The 27,700-nt window shown below is 44.6% G+C and overlaps 1 protein-coding gene across 11 annotated transcripts in view; it reads right to left on the bottom strand.

The window, feature by feature from the left end:
* The window catches only part of TENM2 (teneurin transmembrane protein 2), a 530,300-nt gene that overhangs the window by 194,158 nt on the left and 308,442 nt on the right, over positions 1–27,700 (bottom strand). For all 11 annotated transcript variants that reach the window (XM_082622423.1, XM_082622416.1, XM_082622422.1 and 8 more), the window contains one exon: positions 25,178–25,383. In XM_082622423.1, coding sequence (XP_082478549.1) covers positions 25,178–25,383 — 206 coding nt within the window. The remainder of the gene's footprint in view (positions 1–25,177; positions 25,384–27,700) is intronic.

The following is a 27,700-nucleotide window of genomic DNA, read 5'->3' as shown; positions in this document are numbered from 1 at the left end:
ACAAAGCAAACACAAAATACACATGAGCTGTCATCACCACCATCATCGTCATCATCATTTCATTCAACTCTTGCAAAACCCCTGTAAGATCGGCACTATTTGTATCTTATTTTACAGATAAGAAAACTGAGGCTCAGAGAAGTCCAGCAACATAGCAAAAGTCACCCAGTGACCGAGTGAGCAAGCGAAAATTTTGACCTAGATCTGTTTAGGTGCAGTGCCTGGCCTCCCATCGACCAGCAATTAACTATGAAACTCTGTTTCAATGGAAACCGGGCTCAGAACTGGAAGCAATCAGTGGGAGACAGAGTGGTGGGTGAAGGCAACCAGGAATGGGGTGAGGGGAATGGGAGAGCAAGTGTGATCCGTGGGGGCCTGTCCTAGGGAATGGTGAAATCCTGCGGCAGGCAAGTGGGAGCCACAGAAGATCCTTGAGCAGTGACTGACGACGTGATGGGAGGAATATTCTGAGGAATTCATTTGCAGGCAGCCTATGAGATGTTCTAGAAGAGGGAATGAAAAGAAGCAGAAAGACCAGTTAGCAAGCAATTGCAGAAACCCAAGTGTGAGGTGACAGGCGTCTTGATTAGGACAGTGAATGAGAAAAGGGGACAACTTTGCAGGAACATTTCTAGGGAAGAGAGGACAGGGCTTGACCATGGACTGGACAGAGAGGATGAAGGAAAAGGCAAAGAGGGCACCCACGTTTCTTACTTGTTGATGAGAAAATCAATAAAACCCCAGTAGAAATGCAATCATCTTGTGAACTCTTGCAAAATCATTCCACAGGAAAGTCATTTGCACTGTGACTTCCAGGGAACATTCAAAGTGTAGGTCTTTAGCAGATAAAAACCACCACTGTGGGATTAAGCTCTCTCTCACCACTTTCCCCGCCATAAAAAGGGTTATATGGGTTACTGACGTCCACTGTAACCCCTTTCACGAACTTCAAAGAATGAAATTCCAGGAAATCTACTAATGTGACTCCCTCATCAGCAGAATTGACAGTTTTTCCCATCTGAAATGTGATAATTGAAATGAAAAGAGTCTATAAGCTTAGGTACAAAGGTTTTGCTGTCAGACAGACCTGGGTTTGAATTCTGACTGCCATTTGCTACTGTTTGAAGTTAGGCGAATCTTTTACCCTCTTCCTGGTTTGCATACTAGGGAATAATAACACCCACCTTTTGGGGATGTTATAAGGATGACATGAGATAATGCTTAGGGAAGTGCCTGGAAGATAATAACCATTTTATTAAGTACCTTGTGACTCTGAGTCACTTATTTGCAAATCACAAGGATGGCAGAAGAGAAGCACATGGTTCTAGTTTTTGTATCTGGGGGCCTGGCAAGGGACGTTGCGTAGGAAGTGGAAATTTCCTCCATCTCTCAGGAAACGAATGTTTGTATTTAGCTTCCCTCTACCCCAGAGCCCATTGGTTGCAGCTGTCTTTATGGGATAAAATAAATGATTTGAAGTGATATGACAAACTGATGCTCCTTTCGGAGCCCTTTGTAACCAGAGCATTTGTTCCTTAGCAACCTCGTAAATGTCCGACTACCTAGAACCATGTCTACAAACTGCTGTCAGCCAGAGGAATGAGTGTAACTTCCTTGGTGCCGAGGTGAGAAGGATATAGTTCATTTGGGGTCCAGGTTATCACTCCCACGAGGAAAAGTTGGGGGAAGGTGATTACTTGCATGGGGCCATTGCTCATTATTAATCTGGGCATCAGTCATCTCTTGCTGAACTGGCTGCCCAGCCCAGGGGCACAGAAATGGCTTAGGACCAGCAGCAGTGCTCACTGTCCAACCAATCAAATGACTCTGGGAAAAGGTATTTGTCAGAGGAGAGAGCGGACATCTATTTTGGCCGGCTCCTCGAGCCCCTCCACAGAAGTACGGAGAACAGTTTTCATTTAAGGAAGAATCTGTGAGCCAGGGGCACTGGGACATGTTGGTCTGAGGTGTCCCAATCCTGTATCTCTTCGTTGTGCTTTATTTTCTTCAAAGCACTTATCACCCTCTAAAATGATATAATTTTTTTAAAATTTATTTATTTATTTATTTTTGGCTGCGTTGGGTCTTCGTTGCTGTGCGCGGGCTTTCTCCAGTTGTGGCGAGCGGGGGCTACTCTTCGTTGCGGTGCGTGGGTTTCTCATTGCGGTGGCTTCTCTTGTTGTGGAGCACAGGCTCTAGTGGCACGGGCTTCAGTAGTTGTGGCACGTGGGCTCAGTAGTTGTGACCCGCAGGCTCTAGAGCGCAGGCTCAGTAGTTGTGGCGCACAGGCTTAGTTGCTCCGGCGGCATGTGGGATCTTCCCGGACCAGGGATTGAACCTGTGTCCCCTGCATTGGCAGGCGGATTCTTAACCACTGCGTGACCAGGGAAGCCCTGATATAATGTTTTTATGTTTATTGTCTGTCTACTCAGAAGAACATAAACTCCAGGAGGGCAGGGATTTCTTCTGCATGGTAGAGTGGTTAAGACTGAGAACTTTGGAGCTAGACTGCCTGATTAGAACCCATGCTCTGCTGGTTACTTGCTGTGACACTTGCACAAGCTATTTCAATTCTCTGTGCCTCGGTCTCCTTATCTTTAAAATGGGTATAATTTCAAAACACAATAATAATACAGCAAAACACTGTTGTAAAGATTAAATGAGTCAAACCATGTAAAGTGCTTAGAATAGTCAGTACTCAGTATATGGTAAACATACCTTGAAAGTTTCTGCTATCGTGATGATAATTCATTACTGTGTCTAATTCATCTTGAGCAGAGTTTGATCAACAAATATTTGTAAAATATCAAGTGCATTAAATACTGAATCTGTAAATGAAATCCACTGAAAGAAAACTAAGTTGCCATGTACTGAAGGTTTTGTCTCCAGTAATAATCACCTGCCCTCCCTTGTCTTCTAATGTGCTTTCCTGAATAGGAGAGAAAGAGGCCGAGTTACAGGCAGCAAGCCTCAGTCATGCACCACCAGACATGCACATGATGCACACTGTGACCCAAGGAATCTGTGCATGCCTACAGATCATCAAGATTCGAGAGGTGACTTTAGACGGCCATTATGACTTCACCTTTTCCATTCTCAGTGGAGGGACTTCCCTGGTGGTGCAGTGGTTGAGAGTCCGCCTGCCAATGCAGGGGACACGGGTTCGAGCCCTGGTCCGGGGAGATCCCACATGCCACGGAGTAACTAAATCTGTGTGCCACAACTACTGAGCCTGCGCTCTAGAGCCCGCGAGCCACAACTACTGAGCCTGCGTGCCTAGAGCCCGTGCTCCACAACCAGAGAAGCCAGCGCAATGAGAAGCCCACGCACTGCAATGAAGAGTAGCCCCCGCTCGCCGCGACTAGGGAAAGCCAGCGTGCAGCAACGAAGACCCAACACAGCCAAAAATAAATAAATAAAATTTAAAAATTCTCAATGGGATGATGTCCAATGTACACTTTCTTTCTTTGGACTTTCTTTGCTCCATCGCTTGTCTTCCTTCTCTTCCTCCTTTGACACTGTTCCTTAGTGACCACTGTGGTGGAGATTGATGGTCACTGTCTGTATCAGTGTCTTGCGCCTTTCCAGCTTCCTTGCTTTTCTGTGGGAGCATGTGACAGCGTTCCTGTCAATGGAACATATGCTGTGGGATGAACTCCACTTGCAGACCCTGCCATAAAACGTTCTGTGCCACCCCCTACATGCTCGCTCTTCCTGCCTATCTGCCTCTAGAGAGAACCAGAGTTCTCTTAAAGCCCAAGACGATGGAGTCACAAGATAGGAGTGGCCTGGATCCTAGATGAGCACTTGGAGGGAAGCCGGAAATACTGACCCAAGCAAGCGATAAACACTTACTAAATGAGGCCACTGACACAGAGAAGAGGGGGAGTGGCTACCAGAGGGGAAGGGGGGTGGGGGAGGGCAAAATGGGTAAAGGGGGTCAACTGTATGGTGATGGATAGAAACAAAACGTTGGCGGTGAGCACACGGCAGTGCATACAGACGCTGAAATACTGGGATGGCCCCAAAGTTCATTCGGTGAATGAATCCATTTTTCAGTAAAGGTCTTGGTGAAAATGAAAAATGTGTCTTTTATTTTTACTTAAAACTGAACGAACTTTTTGGCCAACCCACTGTAATGTTGTCCACATGAAAAAAAATCGAGCTACTGAAATGCTGAGGCTGATGTGTTCTTTCAGCACAGCCTTCAAGATTTCTCGACCTCATGCTTCTCTTCCTTCCTGGTTCACCTCCTAAGATTATAGTAAAGTGCCAGCAAATGTTTCCATTTCTTAGGGGCGGTGGGAGAGAATCACCCAGGATGGGAGCATCTTTTGTGGGTCAAGTTCCAACCCATTATGTGTAGGGTGTCTGTCTATCCCGGTTTGCCCAGGGATGTGCCAGTTTCCATCTCCTCTGTTCCTCCTTTCACTCTTGAGAGCACTCTCGTTTGGAATATGGAGCTACCCTCCTCATAGGTTAACATATACCAAGCAGCGTCACATAGCATCATTCACGGCTGCTATAACCTGGGGAGGGTTGGAGGCTAGAAATACAAGGTGGATCAAGCCAGCCAAATGCAGAGACTGCTGTCCAGGGCAGGGAGAGCAGGAGCACAGTAAGAAGCTGGTTTGTATGGAGGCCATCTGGTTCTGGAGAGCGTCTGTTCTCTAGGAATCCTAGACGGCAGCCTGGCTGACACTAGGAAGAGTCCATCTTCCAAGAACTCAGACCCTGACCAGAGTTGCTTTCTCATGCCCCAGCACTGGGGATTGATAGCTCAGGCTTAGCACCAGGGACATCTGTTTCCTCCGTTCCGGGATCCCATCATGATCAATTCCAGGCTGCTTGGAGGACCGTGCTGTGCCTGAAGGACTAAGAAGGTTGCTTCCGAGCACGTTCTGTCTAATAGATCTGCAGAAAGCCTTGGAAGAGGATTAGAAGGCACGTGACCCAACCCCGATGGGGCATGTGTGTGCACAGGCTGCCTGCAGGGCCAAGTCTGTCTCTCAGGCAGCTGGCCTCTCTTGACCAGGCAGTAAGGTCACCCAGAGGGTGACAGTGCCATAACCCCCGATAAACTCCCCCTCTCTCACCAAAGTTCTCTTCTTTCCCTTGGCCTCTGCAAAACAAGCCATGTTGGCATGCAGTGTGAGGGCTGTGCCTTTGAGTCATCAGTCATACCCCAAAGTGGCATGAAAACACAACTTTTACGAGCGCTTGAGGGACAAAGAAAGAAACCACAGCAAATATTTGATCCAATTTTCAATCTGCCCCCTTCTTGGCAGACACCAAGGAAGAATGGTAATTAAGAGAACTTAGTGGGTTTCCAGAGGAGCTGGAGGAGAGAGCAGAGGGGGCTGCACCGTTGAGCAGGGCCTGTCACTTTCCCAGGAGGGAAAGCGTCCACAGGCAGGGAGCGCGCAGCTGAGAGATGCTTCTGGAAGCCACGCCAATACACACCTGCCACAGAGGGCAAGGTTAAAGACAGATTCATCGCCCTTCAGGAAGATGTTATAACTGGGTCCAGGACCCTGGGAAAGCGGGGCGGGGGGCGGGTAAGTAAGTTTATTGCTATTTGGACCACCTGCTCGCCGAGGGCCCACGTGGACAGGAGCAGTAGCGAACGCCGATATTTCCCACGGAGAGCGTGCCGTGCCTGGCCCCACGCTGGCTGCATCCCCAGCCTCCTGATGTCTGATGTTGATTCTGCCTCAGGTGCAGGGCACACGCAGCAGTCGGTTGGATGGCAGGGAAGCAGCATGTATGAGTGAGGGCTGCTCAAAGCCACATGACCACAGAGTCTCTGGTGGCATCTAGTGACAAGTGGCAGTGGTGGGTCGCTGCTGGGGGCCTGTGCATCTCTTTCCGCCTCCAGCTAGGCCCGTGGCAAAGTGGGTCTGGCTGATTCCTCATTTAAAGCTCTGCACCACCTCTTTTCTCTCCTTCAAAGGGCTGAGTGCTCCAGGAAGCGTGGAAGGATGAGAGCGGTGGGCCGTGCTCCGGTGGGGGTGGGAGGCTCCCTTCCTTCCACGTGGCCTCGCTTGTCATTTTCAGTTCCTACTTACAGTGTCCAAGTCACTTCATTAGATGCTGACTGGCCCCGTGTGGGCACTGCTGGGCTGTCTGTCCACCAGCTATGTGAATGAGCCCCTAAGCTTCTGGGAAGGAAACAGCACCTATATTTGAAGACTGTAACAATCCTCATGCTGGGCTCCATCGTGAGGATCAAGCAGCCCGAAATTCCTTACAATAAGGAGAAGGGGAGACTACATCTACATAGGTGCAATTCTTGATTCTTTCACCACATGTCCTCTTGCAGTGGCGGAAAACGTAATCATCAAAAATAAGAAGCACCTATTTTTTTTTCTAGGCACTTGCTATGTGCCAGGCATAATGGCAAAAGCTTATATATGGTATCTCATTTCATCTTCCCAGAAATCTTATTCTCCTCCCCATTTCTCAGGAGAAAACAAAGGCTGCTAGAGAAGTTAAGTAACATAGCCAGGGCCACTGACTGTGGTTGGTGGCCAAGTGAGGACTTGAACTTGGATTTGCATGAGTCTTAACGGTGGGAGGTCGCCTTAAGTTTTCCAAGAACCTGGCTGTAGCTTCCAGCATAGCTGGTGGCTGGCCTGGTTTGTAAATTTCCTAAAGATGCCAGTGAGCAGAGAAGGGGGAGGAAGGCAGAGCCCAGGAGTGTTAGCGTCAGACTTGAGCAGAGTGGGTTGGGCACCTGAGGACAGAAAGATGGACCACTGGAGAAGATGCAAAAAGAGGTCAAGAAAGTTCTGGATGGTTTTGCTGGGTGCTGACCATACCTGGTCCATAATTTCCTCTTGCCCACCTCCAAACTTCTCTCTCCTTGTGTTCCAGCCACACTGCTCTCCTCTCTGTTTCTGGAATATGCCAAGCTCATCCCAGCCTCAGGGCCTTTGCACAAGCTCTTCCTCCTGATCTTACAGCTGCCTGCTATTTTTCTTTCTTTCTTTTTTTTTTTTTAACAATTTATTTATTTTAGTTTTGGCCGCATTGAGTCTTAGTTGTGGCACATGGGATCTTCGCTGAGGCATGCGGGATCATTCATTTCAGAGCGGGCTCTTCGTTGTGGCGTGCAGCCTTCTCTCTAGTTGTGGCTTGCGGGTTTTCTCTCTCTAGTTGTGGCACGCGGGCTCCAGGGCACATGGGCTCTGTAGTTTGCAGCACATGGGCTCTCTCGTTGAGGTGCGTGAGCTCAGTAGTTGTGGCATGCAGGCTTAGTTGCCCCGTGGCATGTGGGAACTTAGTTTCCAGATCAGGGATCAAACCCGCATCCCCTGCACTGGAAGGCGAATTCTTTACCACTGGACCACCAGGGAAGTCCCTCGCTGCCTGCTTCTTGTCAATCATGCCTGCCTAAACACCACGACCTTAGAAAAGGCATCCCTAACCACCCATTCTAAAATGCTTCTATCACTTCTCCTTTTCTGTCCTCAGCAAAAACTCATCAAAAACTCTGAAAAAAACCTTGTCACTTATCTGCTAATTTATAGTCCATCTCACTACTCTTGAACACAAACTTCTTAAGACTGGGAAACTTCAGAATAACTATAAATGGAATGTAATCTTTAAAAATTGTGAATCACTATGTTGTACACCTGAAACTTATATAATATTGTACATAAACTATACCTCAATAAAAAAAAAAACAAATAAATAAATGTTAACCAGCTTTGAATCCAGAAAAATAAATAAATAAATAAGTAGGAGACTTGTCTGTTTTATTCCATATGGTATCCCCTGGGGCCTAGAGCAGTGCCTGGCACGTAGTGGGCACTCAGCAAAGATCTTGACTGAATGAATGAAAACCTTTAGGCCCAAAGGAAATCGTACCCAGAGTGAAGTGTACACCAACACGGTGGAACTTGGTGATACAACTACTGAAAGGACATAACCTCTTTAGGAAAAGTTCTCAGGAATTTTTAGTAAACTCTATACAGTTTTCGTGATTTTTGTTTGCTAACTGCTTGGATGATACTACGAGGTAACGTTTAATGAGGCCAGGCAGTGTTCTAAGTGATTTGCATGTACGATCTTATTTAATGCTTATAATAGCCTCAATGAATACAAATCACTATCCCCACTTTGCATATGAGGAATCTGAGGCACAGAGAGGTTACATCACTTGCTCAAGAGTTGGTAAGTGGGGGCTTCCCTGGTGGTGCGGTGGTTGGGAGTCTGCCTGCAAATGCGGGGGACAGGGGTTCGAGCCCTGGTCTGGGAGGATCCCGCGTGCCGCGGAGCAACTGGCCCCGTGAGCCACAAATACTGAACCTGCGTGTCTGGAGCCTGTGCTCCGCAACGAGGGGCCGCGATAGTGAGAGGCCCGTGCACCGCGATGAGGAGTGGCCCCCGCTTGCCGCAGCTAGAGAAAGCCCTCACACAGAAACGAAGAGCCAACACAGCCATAAATAAATAAATAAATAAATAAATAGATAGATAAATAAATAAATAAATTTAAAAAAGAGTTGGTAAGTGGCAGAACTGTGCTTCACACCCAAGCAGTCACCTTAGGAGAGCGTGTCCTGAATCCGCTGCATTCCAGGCCAGTACACTGAATAAACAGGCAGCCAGAACGTGGTGCTGGTCAGCCTTGCTCATATGGGGAGATCAAAGTTTACCTTCCTGTCTTTGGGAAAGAGAATCTATGCTATGTGTCAGGGTGGGAGGGCCTCTGATGACAGAAAGGGGCTCCTAAAGTAGCCTGCAGGACTGTCAACAGAATCATACTCAGGACACAAGTTGCTTTGTGTTTTGGATTCCATTTCCCTGACCCGGAGTATCTCTTCCCTCTTGGGAGGCTGTGCTGGTAAGACAAAGACAGGGGTGCCTGTGATTCAGGGGGTACCCCGCTCATCTGTGATGAGATGGAGCCATTTTACTAATCTTATTGGGGGAAAAACTGTTCTTCAACACACTGCTTAAGCAGAAAGCAAGAAACCAAGGAACGTGAGGGCAGATGGGACTTTGCTGGGAGAGACAAAGGAAGACGTTTTGGGTTACTGGAAATAGAGAGGGAGCTAGAGAGAGGTAAAGGGAGGGGAGGAGAGAGCAGCAAGATGTTGGGGACCACCCAGGCCACAATGTGGCCTCTTCCTGTGACCCTCCCCACACTCCCAAATCCAAGAAATAAAAAAAGAAAAAAGCTAAGGGAAATTGTTAAGAGCCTTGATGTGATGAAATTTCTTATGGAAACCAGCAAAGAGAGTGAGCACCATTCCTGGATATCACAGGGCAAGAAAGCAGAGATCAAAAGATACAAGAGGAGGGCTTCCCTGGTGGCGCAGTGGTTGAGAGTTCGCCTGCCAATGCAGTGGACACGGGTTCGTGCCCCGGTCCAGGAAGATCCCACATGCCACGGAGCGGCTATGGCCGTGAGCCATGGCCGCTGAGCCTGTGCGTCCGGAGCCTGTGCTCCGCAACGGGAGAGGCCACGACTGAGAGGCCCGTGTACTGCAAAAAAAAAAAAAGATACAAGAGGAAGAAGCCACAGGAACTCAGAAATCATGGGCAGGACAACAGGGCACAGACACACTGCGCACTGAGCAGGGAGACCCAGCTAACGTTTGGTTTCCCTTGGAAGGCTTGAAGGTCTATAGATTGGGTCCATAGGAAAGAAAGATCTGAAGCCCAGCTTGCAAGCCTGTGTCTTGCCCAGGCCTCATGCTACAGGGGAAAATGAATGTAAAACTATTGGTTCCATCAACAAACACTGAGCACCTACTATGTGCCTGGCCCTGCTCTGGGCCCTGGGGATCCAGCAGTGAATCCTACGGCCAAGGTTCCTGCCCTCCGGGGGACTGACATTGCCTTAAGGGAACAGAATGCCAGGGAGTGATGAGGGCTATGAATAAAACAGAGCAAACCAAAGACAACCCAAATGCCCATCAACAAGTGAGCGGACAAGCCGATTATAGTGTAGCCATACAACTGGACGTCCACTCAGTAATAAAAGCCATGGATACACACAACAACATGGGTGAATCTCATTGGTATTATGCTGAGTGAAAGACGCCAGACACAAAAGAGCACAGGCTACCCTGTTCATAAAACTCCAGGGAAGACAAATCTAACCTCTAGTGGCAGAAAGCAGATCAGCGGGGGGCTGGTATGAGGTTGCCATGGGGCCCAGGGGAGCTTCTGAGGGGTGGCAACGCTTTATATCGTGATTGTGATGGTGCTTACTCAGATAGACACAGTTTTCACATTTTAGGAATCAAACTATACACGTAAAATGTGCGCATTGGGTGGCTAGTCATTTATAGCTAAATTAAGTTGACTGAAGCCAAATAAAACAGAGTATGGGGATAAAGTATAAGGGGATAAAGTATAAAGGAGTATCCAGTTTTAGAGTCCCTTGTCGGGAAAGGGCTCACGGAGGGCATGGTGTTTGGGTAGAGGCCTGACAAAAGGAAGGAAGGAGCCACCTGAATATCAGGGAGGAACATTCCAGAAAGAGGGAACAGCCAGTGCAGAAGCTACGAGACAGAATGAGCTTGGCATGACTAGGGGAGAGCGAGTGGGCCAGCACCGTGGAGTGGAGGGAGTACGGACAAGACCATGGGTCTGCAGGCTGCAGAGGGAACCAGCAGGCCACGGGGATGGACGCGCCCACTACAGACCACACTGCTGTCAGCCCTGGAGTTGAGGCAGGGAACCCGACAGTCTTTGCCCTCAGGGAGCTGGCATTCTAGAATTTCAGAGTTTCCTTTCAGTGTGATGGTAGCCCGATGGAAGGTCTGCAGAGATGGATGCTCTGACGAATGGTTATAAAAGATGAGACCAGACCCTTTTTTTTGTAATAAAAAGAAAGCCTCTCACCTGGAGTGTTCACTGTGTCTGGTTCCCCTGAGGGCCCTCTGGGCTTGGCAGGGGCTTTGGCGGTTTGCTGGGTGAAGATAAGCAGCCGATGGGTCCTGCCAAGCCCCACCCCCTGCCCACCAACTCCGTTATCAAGCCTAAAAGTGTGGTTGTCGAAGGAGTATGTTTTGAATGTCTGGGATGGGATGGGGGGAATGTAGGGGGAATGAAAAATGAATAGAAAGGATCGACTGTTACTGCTAAAGAATGTTAGCTCCAACTCTACTACTGTGGTGAGATCCCAGCACCCGTCCTTCTCAGAGGTGTTTTTTTTTTTTTTTTTTTTTTTGCGGTACGCGGGCCTCTCAATGTTGTGGCCTCTCCCGTTACGGAGCACAGGCTCCGGACGCGCAGGCTCAGCGGCCATGGCTCACGGGCCCAGCCGCTCCGCGGCATGCGGGATCCTCCCGGACCGGGACACGAACCCGCATCCCCTGCACCGGCAGGCGGACTCTCAACCACTGCGCCACCAGGGAAGCCCTCAGAGGTGTTTCAGAGAGGGATTTCCACGAGAAAGACAGATAAACTTTATCATGTTTTTTTTGGCCACACCATGTGGCATGCTAGGATCCGACCAGGGATCGAACCCGTGCCCCCTGCAGTGGAAGCACGGAGTCCTAACCACTGGACCACCAGGGAAGTCCCAACACGGATAAACTTTTAGTAATAAGGCCAGGCCAGGGCAAGGCAGGGACAGTGCATGCCCTGGTAGGTGGCCCTTCCTTCTTGGGAATTCTTAGAGGGGCCTAATGCCAGTGCCCGGCAGCCACACAAGGGCCAGCTCTGCCTTGTCCACTGCTGCAGCCCCTTGACACACGGCACATAGTAGGTGCTGAATAAACGTTGGTGGAGTCCAAGGTTATGGCCTGCCTCTGATAGAATGATGTATCTATCTGAAGACAGGGTCCTCTTGGGAGATTGTTAACCCTCTCCCATGAAATTTTCGAGGTCAGGGAGAAACAGTTGAAAACCCTAAGTCTTGATCTCCTATTTTCAAGACTTCCCCTCAGTACATAAAAAGTGTGTGCTCCCAGTTTCAAGGGTAATTCATAGCTTTGTGGTGTTTGACCACTTTTTCCCTTTTATTTAACGTGGATTCCTAGCAGGGGCTGTGTACACGCTGTAAATCTGCAACAACTCAATCCAGGGTCACAGCTACTAAACCTCCAGAGGGGCTGCCCTCCTTGGTCCCTCCTGGCCTTGTAAGAGCCAGTTCTGAAAGGAAAAGCTATGTACTCGTTGGTAAGTGACGGCTAAAGTAAAGCACCATTTTTAAAAAAGGACAATCGTTATGTGAAGCTTCAACACAGCCCATACAAAAGGGGGATCTTCACTGCCCTCGGCTTGGAATGATCTTTCCCTGTCTTCCCTTTCTCTTTATCTGCTTAACTCACCTTCTAAGAGCCAGCTCGGGTAGCATCTCCTTCAGGAAGCTGCCCTAAAATCCTGCACAGGTCAGAACTGGTGGCCTATTTTCATGGTCTTAAACTACCTGTACCCAACTCTTTAGCTAACATTTGATGAGTTTATCATACAAGGGACAGGAACAAACTTCATAAGTGATACATGGCATTGACTTTGAGAAATGTACAACAGAATAGCGCTAGCAGGATGCACGCTGTCCACCCCTCTCCCAGCCCACGAAGAGCTGGGCTCGGGCTGGACATGACTGGATGTGCTGTGCAATGTGCCCCAGGAGAGGCACCCTGATCCCCTGCCACCTCACAGATTTATAAAAGGATTGAGAGGAGACAGGAATCCTGAGTTGTTTCCAATCCTTCCAATCCTGACCGAGTTGGAAGACTCTGATCTTTGCAATCTGGATTAGAGTCTTGAGGAGGACCAATGAAAACTCAGTTTGCAAACCAGCGCTGGTTTCTGCCAGGGACCTTGCCATTTTCTCCCTGTAGAGACCTCTGGTTGCTAGGTTACCTGCGAGTGAGCGGTAAGGGTTATAACCAGTCAGACTAATCGACTGATCTCCATGGGGTGCTTACTATTTCCTAGGCATTATCTCATTTATTCTCACAACAACCTGATGAGGTACAGCCCTCATGTTACGGATGGCAAAGCTGAATCTAGAGAGCCTCATCCACAAACCTCCAGCTACTATGGAGCAGAGATAAGATTCAAACCCAGGCCAAGCTGATTCTGGAACGTCAGTTCTAATCTTCCACCCGGTACCGCATCTCACAGCTCTCCCTACACGACGCTGCCATTGTTGCTTAGCTTGTCAGGTCCCCATCTTTTTAAATGCCTTTCATCTCTGCATCCCCAGTACTGACATTCAGTGAATATTTGTTGAGCACGTGAATGGATTGATTTCACATTTCGTCTTCCCACAAGGCTGTGCCCTCGTCATGCTGCCTTTTGATCCAACCCAGGAGAAGTGTGGAAGGTACTGCTCTGAAGACCTAGTCAGCCACAGTGTATGGGTCAAGTTCAGCAAAAGTGATGAACATCTCAAGGCTATTCCAAGAGGTGCCAAAGCTCTACCACGAGGTCAGAAGAATGGAGGTTTTTACCTCTCAGTGCCTTGCTGATGTGATTTCTTATTTACTGCACATTCCCATTTAATTGTCTTTAGACAGTGGTTTATCAACAATGTCACACTTGGCTCCATGCCCTCCTAAGATCAGTAGGAGGGTCTTATGTGGGCTGCTTGTGAAAATAAATCAAATATATCACTGAGGAGACGGAGTACACTGGGAACATGTCTAGTCACAAAATGCCTTCCCAAGAACAAAAGCGGAACAGAATCATGGGCACTGGTGGCTTCTCTCAAAGCTGGGCCTAAACCTTTCACCAGGCTGCACTGTGACCTTGGGCAAGTTACTTCAACTCTCTGAGTCTCTGCTCTCTAATCCCTAAGATGCGGATAGTAAAATTTCCTACCTCTGAGGGTCATTGTGAGTCCAGCCCAGCTCACGGTAAGCACCAGATCAATATCAGCTATTCTTATGGCTGTTGTTATCATTACATAAGTTTGACATATTGTAACTCCTTTATGCTAGCAATTCTACTCTTAAGAATTCATCATAAGGAAATTATTAAAAACTAAATAAATACTGAGCTGCATGAGGTGCTTGTATATTTTGGAGATTAATCCTTTGTCAATAGCTTTGTAGTATAGTCTGAAGTCATGGAGCCTGATTCCTCCAGCTCCGTTTTTCTTTCTCAAGATTGCTTTGGCTATTTGGGGTCTTTTGGGTTTCCATACAAAAACAAACAACCCAATCCAAAAATGGGCAGAAGATCTAAATAGACATTTCTCCAAAGAAGATATACAGGCTGCTAACAAACACATGAAAGGATGCTCAACATCACTAATCATTAGAGAAAGGCAAATCAAAACTACAGTGAAGTATCACCTCACACCAGTCAGAACGGACATCATCAAAAAATCTACAAACAATAAATGCTGGAGAGGGTGTGGAGAAAAGGGAATCCTCTTGCACTGTTGGTGGGAATGTAAATTGATACAGCCACTGTGGAGAACAGTATGGAGGTTCCTTAAAAAACTAAAAATAGAATTACCATATGACCCAGCAATCCCAATACTGGGCATATACCCTGAGAAAACCATAATTCACGAAGAGTCATGTACCACGATGTTCACTGCAGCTCTCTTTACAATAGCCAGGACATGGAAGCAACCTAAGTGTCCACTGACAGATGAATGGATAAAGAAGATGTGGCACATATATACAATGGAATATTACTCAGCCATAAAAAGAAACGAAATTTATTTGTAGTAAGGTGGATGGACCTAGAGTCTGTCAGACAGAGTGAAGTAAGTCAGAAAGAGAAAAACAGATACTGTATGCTAACACATATATATGGAATCTAAAAAAAAAAAAAAAAGAAAAAATGGTTCTGATGAACCTAGGGGCAGGACAGGAATAAAGACGCAGACACAGAGAATGGACTTGAGGACACAGGGAGGGGGAAGGGTAGGCTGGGACAAAGTGAGAGAGTGGCATGGACATATATACACTACCAAATATAAAACAGATAGCTAGTGGGAAGCAGCTGCGTCTCACAGGGAGATCAACTCAGTGCTTTGTGACCACCTAGAGGGGTGGGATAGGGAGGGTGGGAGGGAGATGCAACAGGGAGGGGATATGGGGATATATGTATATGTATAGCTGATTCACATTGCTATACAGCAGAAACTAACACAACATTGTAAAACAATTATACTCCAATAAAGATGTTAAAAAAATTTTTTAATCGATAGAATGAGTTATTTTTGAGGCATTTAAAATGAGTTTATGGAAGAATATTCAAATTTAGAAAGTTGTTCCCTACTTATCATTATGCAAAGAATCAGAGTAAAAAGGGTATGTATGGTATGATCCTATATTTGTAAAAATGATTACTGTATGTGAACAGAAGATATACTAAAAATGTTAATGTTTTCTATTCTTCCTATCACTGGCATAAATTCTTCTTATAATGAGAAAACCACAAATAAAAGTTATCTTTTAATAAAACAGTTGGAATTTGTTTTGTTTTGTTTGTTTGGAGGCTTGTGGGGTTTGCATTACGGATGCTTTGAAAAACATGATGATAGCTTATACCATTTCTTTGTGCCAGCCCAGTTTTAAGTGCTTTATAAAGATTACCTCATTTACATCTTACAACAATGCTATGGATGTATAATATTATCTCCATCTTATAGATGAAGTAATCAGGGCACAGAGAGGCTGAGGGACTTGCCCAAGGTCACACAGCTTGGAAATACTAGAGGTTAAAATTCAAGATCAGGCAGTCTGGACTGGTCCACACCCTTACGCCCATGCTTGTCTGTGTCTGGAATAGCTGCATAGGCATTCCACAGAATGTTTATTTAAACCTTATTTTTGTGTATTTATATATTTAAAAAATTATATTTAAATACCCTCCCTGACTTGACACATACAGTAGGATCTAGTTATCTGAGGATATTTGGAATTAATAAAAGGCCACTTAAAATGGATGCTCTTAACATTGATTGATTGGGAATTTACCTTGAAAAGTAAAACTGTAATTATGAAAGTATTTTTTATCTGATATCTAGGAATATTCAGGTTATACTTGCAACTACGCTCTAATTTTTAGAATGAACACTGAGCGTTCCTATGTACACAAACATGCGACACCAAACATCTCATTGTCCCTCCACTTCATTGATTGCAAAATGCATCCTGTTTTCAGAGATGTCAAAAGATGAGCATTGTGTGTATCTCAGAGTTGATGAAATACTCGAGAACAATGCAGCATCACTGTAGCTTGCCTGGCGCAACACAATCAAATGTAAACATACTGGATGTCTTCATCAAATTTTCCAGGACCTCTCTTTACGATATTATAACCGCCCTCTTGGAAGTGCTGATCTTGTCACCTTCCTTGTCACTTCTCTCTGCCACAGTATTTAACTGTGCTACCTCAGCCAGATCTGCATTTACCAAGGCTTCCCCGGGCACTTAGAAGCAGATCTCCAGCATCACTTTCGTTGACTTAATGAAATTCTCGTCTTGGGCTTGAGTTGTAATTTTACTCTGTCAGCATTCATGTTGACATTGTACTGCAGGATGTTCCTGGAAATGACTGCCGGCAGAGAGGAGAAAAAGGAGGTGCCGGTCTGCTGTGTTCAGTGCATACCAGCTTTGTGACCCTAAACGCTGCCTCAGTTCTTTCGTCTGTAAAATGGGGCTGCTCCTAATGGGGCCTACCTCACAGGGTTGTTGTGAAGATAAAATAATTCATGTGAAACAGTCCTTGGCACATTGGAGCCCTCAAATAATGCTGACTATTATTATTATAACTAGTGTTAAATGGGGAGGGATCTCTGAGTGGAGAACATTTTTATAAGAGATCAGATGATTGATAGTAATTTTTGTCTTCTAACATCTTCGGCTTCCCTACAAACATCTGTACTGAGGGGGGCTTCAATGAACATTTTAAAAGCTGTTAATTTTTGTGAAGATCTTGGAATAAAGCTTTTCTAAATATCTCTGAACACAGATCTGAACTTCTGTTACTCTGCTGTTTATTAGAAAACTTCAAGATCTGCACTGGGCTTTCTTTGAATCCACCTGATGTGTGTCTGCTCAGATAAGGTTGTATAAGCAACGGCACTGGTGGGTCCTGCAAGCAAATGCCAGGCAGAGCAGAGGTTCAAGTTCATGTCAGGATGTTAAACCAGGAATGCAGTTTCAAATGAACATGCAACTGCACCCCAATGTTCACAGTAGCACTATTTACAATAGCCAAGATATAGAAGCAACCTAAGTGTCCATCAACAGAGGAATGGATCAAGAAGATGGGGTGTATATAGACAATGGAATACTACTCAGCCATATAAAAGAATGAAATTTTGACATTTGCAGCTACATGGATGGACTTGGAGGGCATTATGCTAAATGAAGTAAGTCAGACAGAGAAAGCCAAATAATGTATGATAGCACTTATATGTGGAGCCTAAAAAATATAACAAACTAGTGACTGTAACAAAAAATAAGCAGACTCACAGATATAGAGAACAAACTGGGAGTCACCAGTGGGGAAAGGGAAGAAGGGAGGGGAAATATACGGGTAGAGGAGTAAGAGGTACAAAGTATTAGGTATAAAATAAGCTACAAGGATATACTGTACAAAGTGGGGGATATAGCCAATATTTTCTAATAACTATAAATAGAGTACAACCTTTAAAAATTGTGAATCACTATGTTGTAACCTGTAACTTATATAATATTGTACACGACTATACTTCAATTTAAAAAAAAAAGAACATGTAGCATGTTCCAGAATGGTGTTTTTTTTTTTTTTTTAATAAAGAGTTTCACAGCTTATTTTAAGTTTGGGGTGCAACCTCTCTACTTCTGTATCTAAGGCAAGGGATGTGAGTAGATATTTTAAGTGATTTAACCTTGAAACGATTATTTTCTATCTCTCCTCCTTCAAGCTTGTGGATCAATTTAATTGAAGACTAGCCAGAGCCTGTAAGGGAAATGATGAAAGAAAATACAGTTGCTCTTTGCAACTGCTTGTATATATTCACTGTGATTTTTCTTAAAGCTGTGCAGACAAAACAAAGTACATAAATAAATTGAATCCTGAGAGTGGTATAAGATTAGAGTCATCATCTATAACCTCTTAATGCTTGTTTTACTCAAAATAGACTCAAGCTTGTCACAGACCTACTTTTCTTAAAGACAGAGAGATTACTAAAATTAAGAAAAGTATAAAGAATATGGTGACAAATTACCCATATTTCAACCACTCAAATGAATAAATCTTAGCATTGTGTCATATTTATTTTCAGTCTTTGTACGTGGGTGAGCGTGCATGTGTCTTAGAGATGGGGAAGGGCTTGCCTTACCTTTAATGTTTTATTATGGATAAAAACAAGTACTTGTTTTTCTTTTGACAGGAGGCAATACACAGAATTTACTTTTCATTCTAGGGTGTGGCAGGCAGATGATGTTTCAGGAAATTTTATTTTTTATATAGTAGGTTCTTATTAGTTATCTATTTTATACATATTAGTATATGTAGGTCAATCCCAATCTCCCCGTTCATCCTACCTTCACCACACATTCCACCGCCCCGCTGAACAAGTACCTTTTAAACCTAATTCCCAGTCCTGTTCTCCTCACCTATTCCTACGGGTGACCAACCTCACGAGTTTAGTTTCTCTCTCTGTGTCTCTGTCTCCATCTGTATACATAGTTACATACACACGTATAAACATATATATATATACACACATACAATAAACATATGTATACAGAGATCAAAACATTATAATAATAAATATGGATTTGAATTATAAACCATGCTTATACTAATAAAACTGTCACATTGATTTGTTTTATATATGGGGTTCTACAGAAGATTTCACTTGAAGATTAAGGTCTTTGTCTAGAAAATTTGAAACTCTTGACTTACGGCACCTCTGAGACTCTGCTCAGTCAAAATATGTGGTTTTGTGCTGCCCGCTTTTACTCATCCCTGCTTTCTCTGTTTCTGTTCCATGTTCTCAATAATTGACTTTTTTGAAAAACATTCAACGTGCCCTCCCCGTGCATCCCCCTCAATACCAGGTCCCTTGTAAAACTCAAGCATCTTCTGAGATTTTTCCTGCTTGGTGACTGCCCAGGAGGGTACCCACTGATTTAATTGGCAGTTTCCATTCCTGTCAGGAGGCCACCAGATAATCACAAGGGGTGTGCTGAGAAAGACCTTTCCAAAAGCACTTTTAGTCCAATACAGAAGAAACCAAGGTTCTCTTGGTTTCACAAACTCTTTCTCTGTACCTCAAGCTCTTTTGGAAAGGAAGGGTCTGAAAAACATGCCTGTAAAAATATGCCTCCCTCCAAAATGAAATTAAAATGCTATGTGGTGGGCTATGCAAGCTGACAGCCAAACCCTGGTATTCTCTCCCCACTGAGACCCCAGAACACAGCTCTGCAGGAAGAGTGAAGTCCAAGGAGAGCCTGTGTGCCTGGATCATGGGCACTGGACAGGGGCACGGTGACAGAATCAGGCTGCTCAGAACACATGGGTGTCCCAGTGACCCAGGGATCCAGTTACGTCCACCTCTAATGGAAACTGTGTGCAGTTGACTTGCTTGGGCAAGAGAGAAGGGGACAAGGAAAGAGGGAATTCATTTTCAAACAAGGCTCTGAATTGGAAAGGGATAAACCGAGCTGGCGAACAGCTAACCCCACTCATTGCTATTTATAAATTTGCTTTGAAAAAATGTCATTTAGGGGAATTCTGCTGAAGAGGACAATAGGAATGTTTGCTCAGCTCATTTGATCTTGGTCTGCACATGCTCGATCTGCCATATTTGCATTTATTTGGGGCAATTTGTGGTCTCTTAAATCGTTCCCTTCTATTGTTCAGTGACTGTGTGGATAGTTTTGCTTCCCATCCCACAGACACACCTCAGGGTACAGCACTGGGGGTGACAGTGTCTGCTTCTATCTTAGCGTCATTGAATCCCTACTACCCCCCTCTAATCGACCCGTACAGCTGGAGCTGTGAGCCCGCCCCACATGTTCAAGTTGCCTCTGGAAGTGACTGGGCTCATGGCTCCATCAGGCTGAGTGATGAAATAGGCGTTTTTAATACTTGCTAAACAGGACTGGGGAGAAGGTGAAGTCCCGGCAGACCTCCCCAGCATTAACTGCATCTTGTTGGCTCGGTTAATCATGTACCTAATTTGCCGATTATTGACTTGTTCTCACGCAGGATTTTACTTGGCTTGACATGTCAGTAGCAATCAGTGATGAACTGTCAAGTAAACCTGCTCCCTGCCTTAACCACCAAGATGCTCACTGGCATCAACAGCTTCTGAGATTTCCTTTGATCCCTAGCACTGTGGCCAGGTAAGATGATGATGATGATGATGATCTTTAAGTCTCACCTGTTTCCCTTCTAGAACTGGGCTCAAGCAAACCTGACACAGTTTGTAGGATTTCAAATACTCGGCAAGATGGACTAGGCTACCTTGCATACACCAGCCCCATAAGAATTTGAGTTGGTAGGTTGACAATGGCTTAGATCAACTTTTTTTTTTTTCTTTTTTGTCTAGATCTTAAAAAAATGGAATGCAGGGTACCAAAATGCTACATTTAAAAGACAATGGGATAGCTACCTTTCTAAGAGACAAGGATTAAACAATGATATCCAGTTTATGCAAGAGTTCAAGTAAATAATATGGGCACTTACTGCCGCTGGTGGGCAGGAGAGTAGGGAGGGTAATTGGTATAAACTTTCAGAAGGAAAATCTGGCAATTAGTATAAAATCCTTAAGGGTTACTTTCAGGAAAAGAACTAAGGGTCTACACAAAGACTAGCCATGAGGACAGGTCTCCCAACATTTTATCGTAAGTCATAAGGGCCTTTCATTGGGATATCTGGTGCCCCTCCACCCAGGAACCTCAGAGGACTGTAATTCCAGCTCCATGGAAGTTAGGATCTGACTCGCTTTGGCCCATATGAGAAGGGCTTAAATGATATGTGACATTTCCAAGCAGAAGTCTTTAGGGATTGGTACATAACTCACCATCTTCTCCTTCCTTTGAGATGGGGTACTAGTTATGTTCCTGACAGTGAAAATTCCACAGGTCCGTGCCCTTGAAGGAGACTGACATTGAGCAAAGCCCAATATCACCCAAAGTGAACACGTGAAGTAGGATGTTCCCAACCTCAACATGTTTGCCATTTTGGGTTGGATAACTCCTTGCTGTGGAGAGTTCTCCTGTGCGTGTTTAGCAGCATCCCACCTGCCACTGCCTGCCAGGGGCAACCTCTCCCCAGGGTGACAACCAAAAATATTTCCAGACACTGCAGAATGCCTCCGGAGTGGGGGAAGAATTGCCCTGTGTTGAGAACCACTGATATAAACAAGAAATAGCCTCTGTTGCTTTAAGCCACTTAGATGCTGAGGTTTTTGGTTTTTTTAAACTGCCACTGATATCTTTTTTTTTTTTTTTTTGTGGTACGCGGCCCTCTCACTGTTGTGGCCTCTCCCGTTGCGGCCTCTCCCGTTGCGGAGCACAGGTTCCGGACGCGTAGGCTCAGTGGCCATGGCTCACGGGCCCAGCCGCTCTGCGGCATGTGGGATCCTCCCGAACCGTGGCACGAACCCGTGTCCCCTGCATCGGCAGGCGGACTCTCAACCACTGTGCCACCAGGGAAGCCCGTGCCACTGATATCTTTTACTATAGCAAAAACACTATATAAATATTCAGCAAAAGGGGACTGCTTCCAATTACGGGTGTTTTTACTTCCTTTTGTTTTTCTGTGCTTTAAAAATTTTTCTGTAATGAAAACAATTTGTCCTTTGATAAGAAGAAAAAATGAGAAAATTAATTTTATTTAAAAAACCTATATTTACATAATTGCTTATCGATAGACAGTATTGCCTAGGGCCACGCAGGATTTCTAAGTACAATAAAACACTAGTGTACCATATCTTTATACTGTGCTTCCGTTTGCAGAGTGTTTTCCCATCTTCCCTTTGCTGTGGTAGGGGTAGTGTAATTATAGTAACACTGTGAGGCAGGGAACACAGGTAGACAGGGAAACTGAGGCTAAGAGAGGTTAAGGCGCACGTCCGAGGGCACCCGGTTAGCACGCAGCAGGGATTCCATCCTCAGTTTTCTAATTCCAGGACTTTCTCCCCTATGCCATGCTGCCTCTGTACTGTATCGCTGTAGAAAGCCACGTTCAAAAAGTCAACTGGGACAGACTCTGATTCTTTGGGAAATTTAAACAGGTAAGAAAGGATTCTCCCCTGTATTTAATATCCTTGGACAAGGATACTAAATCTTGTAGGCACTTGGTCAGAGCATGATACTCAATAAAATTTAAGCATAGCCATTCATGCAATGCAGCCAAGAGAATTTCATATTCCTCCCCCTCCCCACTTCTTCCTCTTTCTCTCTTTTCAGCTCAAATGAGTCACCTTGGCTAGCCTGCCAATCCCCATAGAACTTATGTTCCTTGATAGGATATGCCAATAGAAATGAAAAATTCTATAATGGTTTGAGACGTGAGTTAGTCACCTAGCACCGCGAGGGGCTAAGCTCCATCTCCTCCAGGAAATGCAGCTCATCAAATGGACATGAATGCACGTTATGATAGCGAATGATCGTGAGAATGCGTGGGGAGTCGTTTTCTCCTCTCTTTCTTTTTTGAAGAAGCGCCCCTGTATTGTACCTGTCTTGTGCATTCTAAGCACCTGCACCTTGTCTTGCCTACCTGACCCTCCAACGCATGCTAAACTCCCAAATTGGGTGCTGGACGGCAACCCTCCGTGCACACCTATTCATTTCCCTTCCCATGAAATGGGAAGGGGCTGTCCCTGGAGTGGAGCTATTTTAAGAGGACAATCACTAAAACAATCACCGGCTTAGCAGGAGATGGACAGTGTGGTGTAGCCACCAAAGAAGGAGAGACACTGTCATTGAGGGTTTGAGTCCTGAATGTCAGAACAGCGGGGAACCTGGGTAGAGTACGTTTCTGCCTGCTGTCCACTATCACTCCGTTTCAGAGAGCTACCTACTTGACTTGCCATGATCGCTGGCCCTTCCATGATTCTGGCTGCTCAGAGCATTCGAGCAAAGGGGGAGAGCAGTGCTTCAGAACAATGTCAAAAGGGAGTGTTTTTTTCCCCAGCAAAGCTCCTGGCATCCAAGGGGCTGATAGGGAAGTTATGCTCAGCTGTGCCCAGAGGCATGTTCCTACATACTCAAATAATGCCAACAAGCAGATTTCACTGCTGTCAATCTTTCATTATGCTACAGTAGAAACAGTGGAGTCTGAAGGTCAGGGAGACCCCCTAACAATGTGCATAACTTCCCAGACGAGCACCCTGCACCTGGCCAGAAGTTACAGAAATGCCTCAGGGACTCCTCTGAGCTGAATCCTTCTCTTTCTCTTGATGAGAATCTCTTTAAAGAACAGATGTGATTTTTGTAACAGGAGTTCTGCTGGGTCATGGGCTATGTTAACTCATCTCTAGATAATCAGTGCTTAGACCAATAAATATTTTTCTGGATGGACGGATGGAGGACTTATTGATTACCACTGTACACATTGATCCCTATAGCATGGGCTGTGTATGTTAATATAAACCTACACAGCTCTCCCTGCTCAAAAAAGAACTAGTCCTTTTAGTCCCTTAGATCGATCGTTTCAGGCTGTAGAGATGGGACTGCAAATAAATTTCGTCTTGAGAGCCAACACCAGTCAATTGGTGGTGGCTGCCTTTAGGGTTCTCTTGGAGGTCTCTGTGCACCGAGTTTAGTGAGGAAAAAGTACAGTCATCGATTAGCAATGTCTGCTGTGAGCTAAAGACAAAGAAATGGTGGCCTGACTGCTTTGCATTTGTCAATGGGTTTAAAGTTTTAAATTCTTCCAGTTGAATTTTCTGGATGAATACCTTTCCACCACATGTTTAAAAAGGTCAGCTTTGACTGGATATAATGGGTGGTTAAGGGTGTTTTTCCCTCCACTGGTGTATTTTCCTAATGTACTTCTTTATATACTTGCTGGATTTGAAAGCAAATGAGGCGGGAAAACACTACTTGGTTTTCCTTAGGATATATAATTCTTATTAGAAAAGAAAACTAAACTAGATGAGGGTTAATTTATCCCAAGTGGGATGTATAAGAAAATCTCTACCAGGAAAAATTAAAGGAGGGATGAGAAGAAAAACAATGAAATCCATAATATAATCTAATCTTTTCATTTCCAACGCTGGGAATAATCTCACTTTTGCAGTGTCAAGCACTTCCCAAGACACTTAGTAAAGGGAAGAACAGGGAAGCCACAGAGAAATGGTTGCTGAATTTTGGTAAATGTCACATCACTCTTTTCAAACACAGTGGGATGTCTCCTAGTGATGTTTTAACAAATAACTAGACTCCTTGAACAAAAAGTACCCAAGGATTAGCAAAGGTCTGGCAAAGGTGACTTCATCAGATGGGGAGGTAACCATTTTCTTTTTCTGAGGAATAGTTCCCATAACATAAATTTCACCATTTTACAGTTTGGTAGTTTTTAGTATATTCACTATGTTGTACAACCATCACCGCTATCTAATTTCAGAGCATTTGCATCACCCTGAAAAGAAACCCCAAAGGTATTAGCAGTCAGTCCCCATTCTTTCCTCCCTCTCCCCTGGCAATCACTAATCTCCTTTTTATCTCTAAGGATTTGCCTATTCCAGACAATACAAATGGAATCATACAATATGTAGCCTATTGTATCTGGCTTCTTTCATTTAGCATAACATTTTCAAGATTCATCCATGTTGTAGCATGTAACAATATTTCATTCCCTTTTTCTAAAAAAAATATTTCATTCCCTTTTATGTTTGAAGAATATCTCATGGTAGGGATAGATCACATCTTGTTTCTCCATTCATTAGTTGATGGACATTTGGGTTGTTTCCACTTTTGGGCTATTATGAATAAACACTGTTATGAACATTTGTGCATATTTTTAAATGATAAATAAAGTTTTCAATTCTCTGTAGGAATACACCTATTAGTGGAACTGCTGGATCATACTGTAATTCTTTGTTTAACTTTTGGAAGAACTATTGAATTCTTTTCCACAGTGGCCCTCCGTTTTACATTCCCACAAACCATACAGGAGGGTTCCAATTGTTATTGTCCATCCTTTAGTTATAACCATCCTAGTGGGTGTGAAGTGGTTGTTTTTTTTTTTTTTTTTTTTTTTTAACTCATGGCTATATCAAGCATATTCCTACCTGGGCATGAGATGGTGGAAGTCCTCTTCTTATGTAAACCCCGAAGAGAGCGTCCTTCCCGAGGGAGATATTGAACTTTAAGAACTGGGGTTGACTGATGTGAATCTGTGATCTCCAAAACACGCCAGGTGGGACTTCTTGGGTCACCCGCCGACCAACTTCTGCTTCGCCACTGTCTATGCTGCTGTTCTTCAAGGACCAGGGCACTGGAAAATAGGAATTGACATCAAGTCCGTGACATGTGCACACATTAGTTGGCTCTACATTTCTGTTTGATTATATGCCAGTATTTTAAAAAAATATGAAGGTGAAACCCATGGCAAATTTCTCTTTAGGTCACAACTTAAAATATCTAGGTTTTAAATAATAATCCTAGAAACTCATACCCCAGGGCATCTGAAATATTGGCACAGTGCTTGCTAAACTTCTGAGATTACTCTTTACTGATCAACTATCATAAGAGCTGGAGTTTGATAAGTACATGTAAGCTCCAAATGTGACTGGGATGTAAAATGATCAGTAGGGAAGGGGAGAGTGATATTAATTTGGCACCAGATTTAATTCTTGCAGCTGTTAATTATTCTTTCCTGCCACAAACAAGTCCAATATACTCTGACATTCTCATAAATTAATAAAAAAGAGCCAGCAGTGAACAAACATCAGTCCAAAATAAATAAAATAACTCAACAGAAAATGCTGACTTGCTCTAAGGCTGACCCAGCATTGGGTGTCAGTCACCCCTTCCTCGCTTAAGAGGAGGGACTTAAGAACCGTGTGGAAACCACACCCCTCTCACGGTGACACTGGTGCATCTCTGTTGCATTATTTGAAATCACTTATATAGAAACCACTGGTTGCCCATACTCAGCAACCTTCAGCACTTTAATAATAGGAGTTCCAGAAATTCCTATTTTAAAAGAGGGTTTCTTAATAACAATGAACTAGCCAGGGTCTCCTACACTTCGGAGGGTGGTTTTCTTTATGAATACAGAATTAAGAAAAAGCTGGGAGTTACTAGTAGTTGCCCAAGAAAAGTTAACTGATCTCTCAGAGCCTCATTATCATCCTCTCTAAAATGGGAACAAAACCTTGATGGAAGCTAGTTTTACATAGGTCATTTGTGATTCCTTCAAATGGATTCTGAACTTGAAAGGAAACATAAAACCACAATCTCCTATCGTCTTGAGAACTTCTAAACCAGTTGAAACCAAAAACAGAAAGAATTGAAGACATTTTGGTTTTGAGGGTCTTTTCACTTTTTGATTGGTCACTTTGGTGGCCTTGTGGATCTAAAGCTTCTTCAGTCTCATGGGCAAAGGATGGGAAGCAAGCTCCCTCCTGCATTCTGTAATGGACGGACTCCTCTGAATAAATTCATCTGTATTTGGCCACAATCCATTGCAAAAGGTGTGGATGGTCAAGAGAGATCATAAGATTAAAGAAGACTGGCATGAAAGGTTAGTGAGGCATTCTGACTTAGCTGACCCGGCTCTGTTACCATCTGGCCACTGCATCAAGACAATACTCGTAAATGACCTTGGTGCCAGTTTCTCATTCTGGAAAATGGAGAGGTGACATTCTTGGACCCCTAAAGGTTTTCCATATCTAAATTATAAAAGAAAAACCACAGAGTGACTTGAGGGTGTAAAGTTATTTTTTTCCCCGTATTTAGTTCAATAGTGGATCAAATACAAAGTAAACAGGGGCTTAAAATAAAGTAGAAGACACACTGCTTTGGACCTTAAGAAGAAATCCTTGACCTCTCGAATAGGGAACAGGCTCCTACAGGAAGTTTGGAAGCTTCCATCACAAAACATTGTTAGGAAGAAAAGAAACTAGTAATCCTTCGTGGGTCAGCTCTTTAGACAGGGACTAGATGGTTTGTTCCTCAAACATTTTTTTTTTCCTTCTCTTTTTGAGGTACGTGGGGCTCTCACTGTTGTGGCCTCTCCCGTTGTGGAGCACAGGCTCCGGACGCGCAGGCTCAGCGGCCATGGCTCACGAGCCCAGCCGCTCCGCGGCATGTGGGATCTTCCCGGACCGGGGCACGAACCCGTGCCCCCTGCATCGGCAGGCGGACTCTCAACCACTGCGCCACCAGGGAAGCCCTCCTCAAACATTTTTATGTTGCCCATCAGATATGAAATACTTTCCTGTAGGGGAGGAATACTGCATAGCATGTAAGAGCAGAGACTCTGGGCTGAGACAGCCTTGGTTCAAACCCCAGCTTTGATACTTGGTAAAGTGTATCCATTCTCTGTGCCTCAGTTCCCTCCCTTGTATAATTGGGACACTATTATTATTTATTTCATAGCGTTGTTAAGAGGATTTAATGAGTGAATCCATGCAAAGCTCTTCGACTAATTTTTGGCACAAAGTAAGCACTAAATAAAAATTAGCTATCATGATTAGTATTATCGGTAAAGCTCTAAGCCTCAAAAGCATATTGTTTATTTTGCTGACATAGTGACATATCCAGGGGGAACCACTTGTTATCACCAGTTGATCAGAAGCTCTGATTAT

This window comes from Mesoplodon mirus, assembly GCF_964341445.2.
Source record: "Mesoplodon mirus genome assembly, chromosome: 5".
Taxonomy (NCBI): Eukaryota; Metazoa; Chordata; class Mammalia; order Artiodactyla; family Ziphiidae; genus Mesoplodon; species Mesoplodon mirus.
Note: the sequence above shows the minus strand (reverse complement) of the source record. Positions and strands in the feature narration are given on the sequence as shown.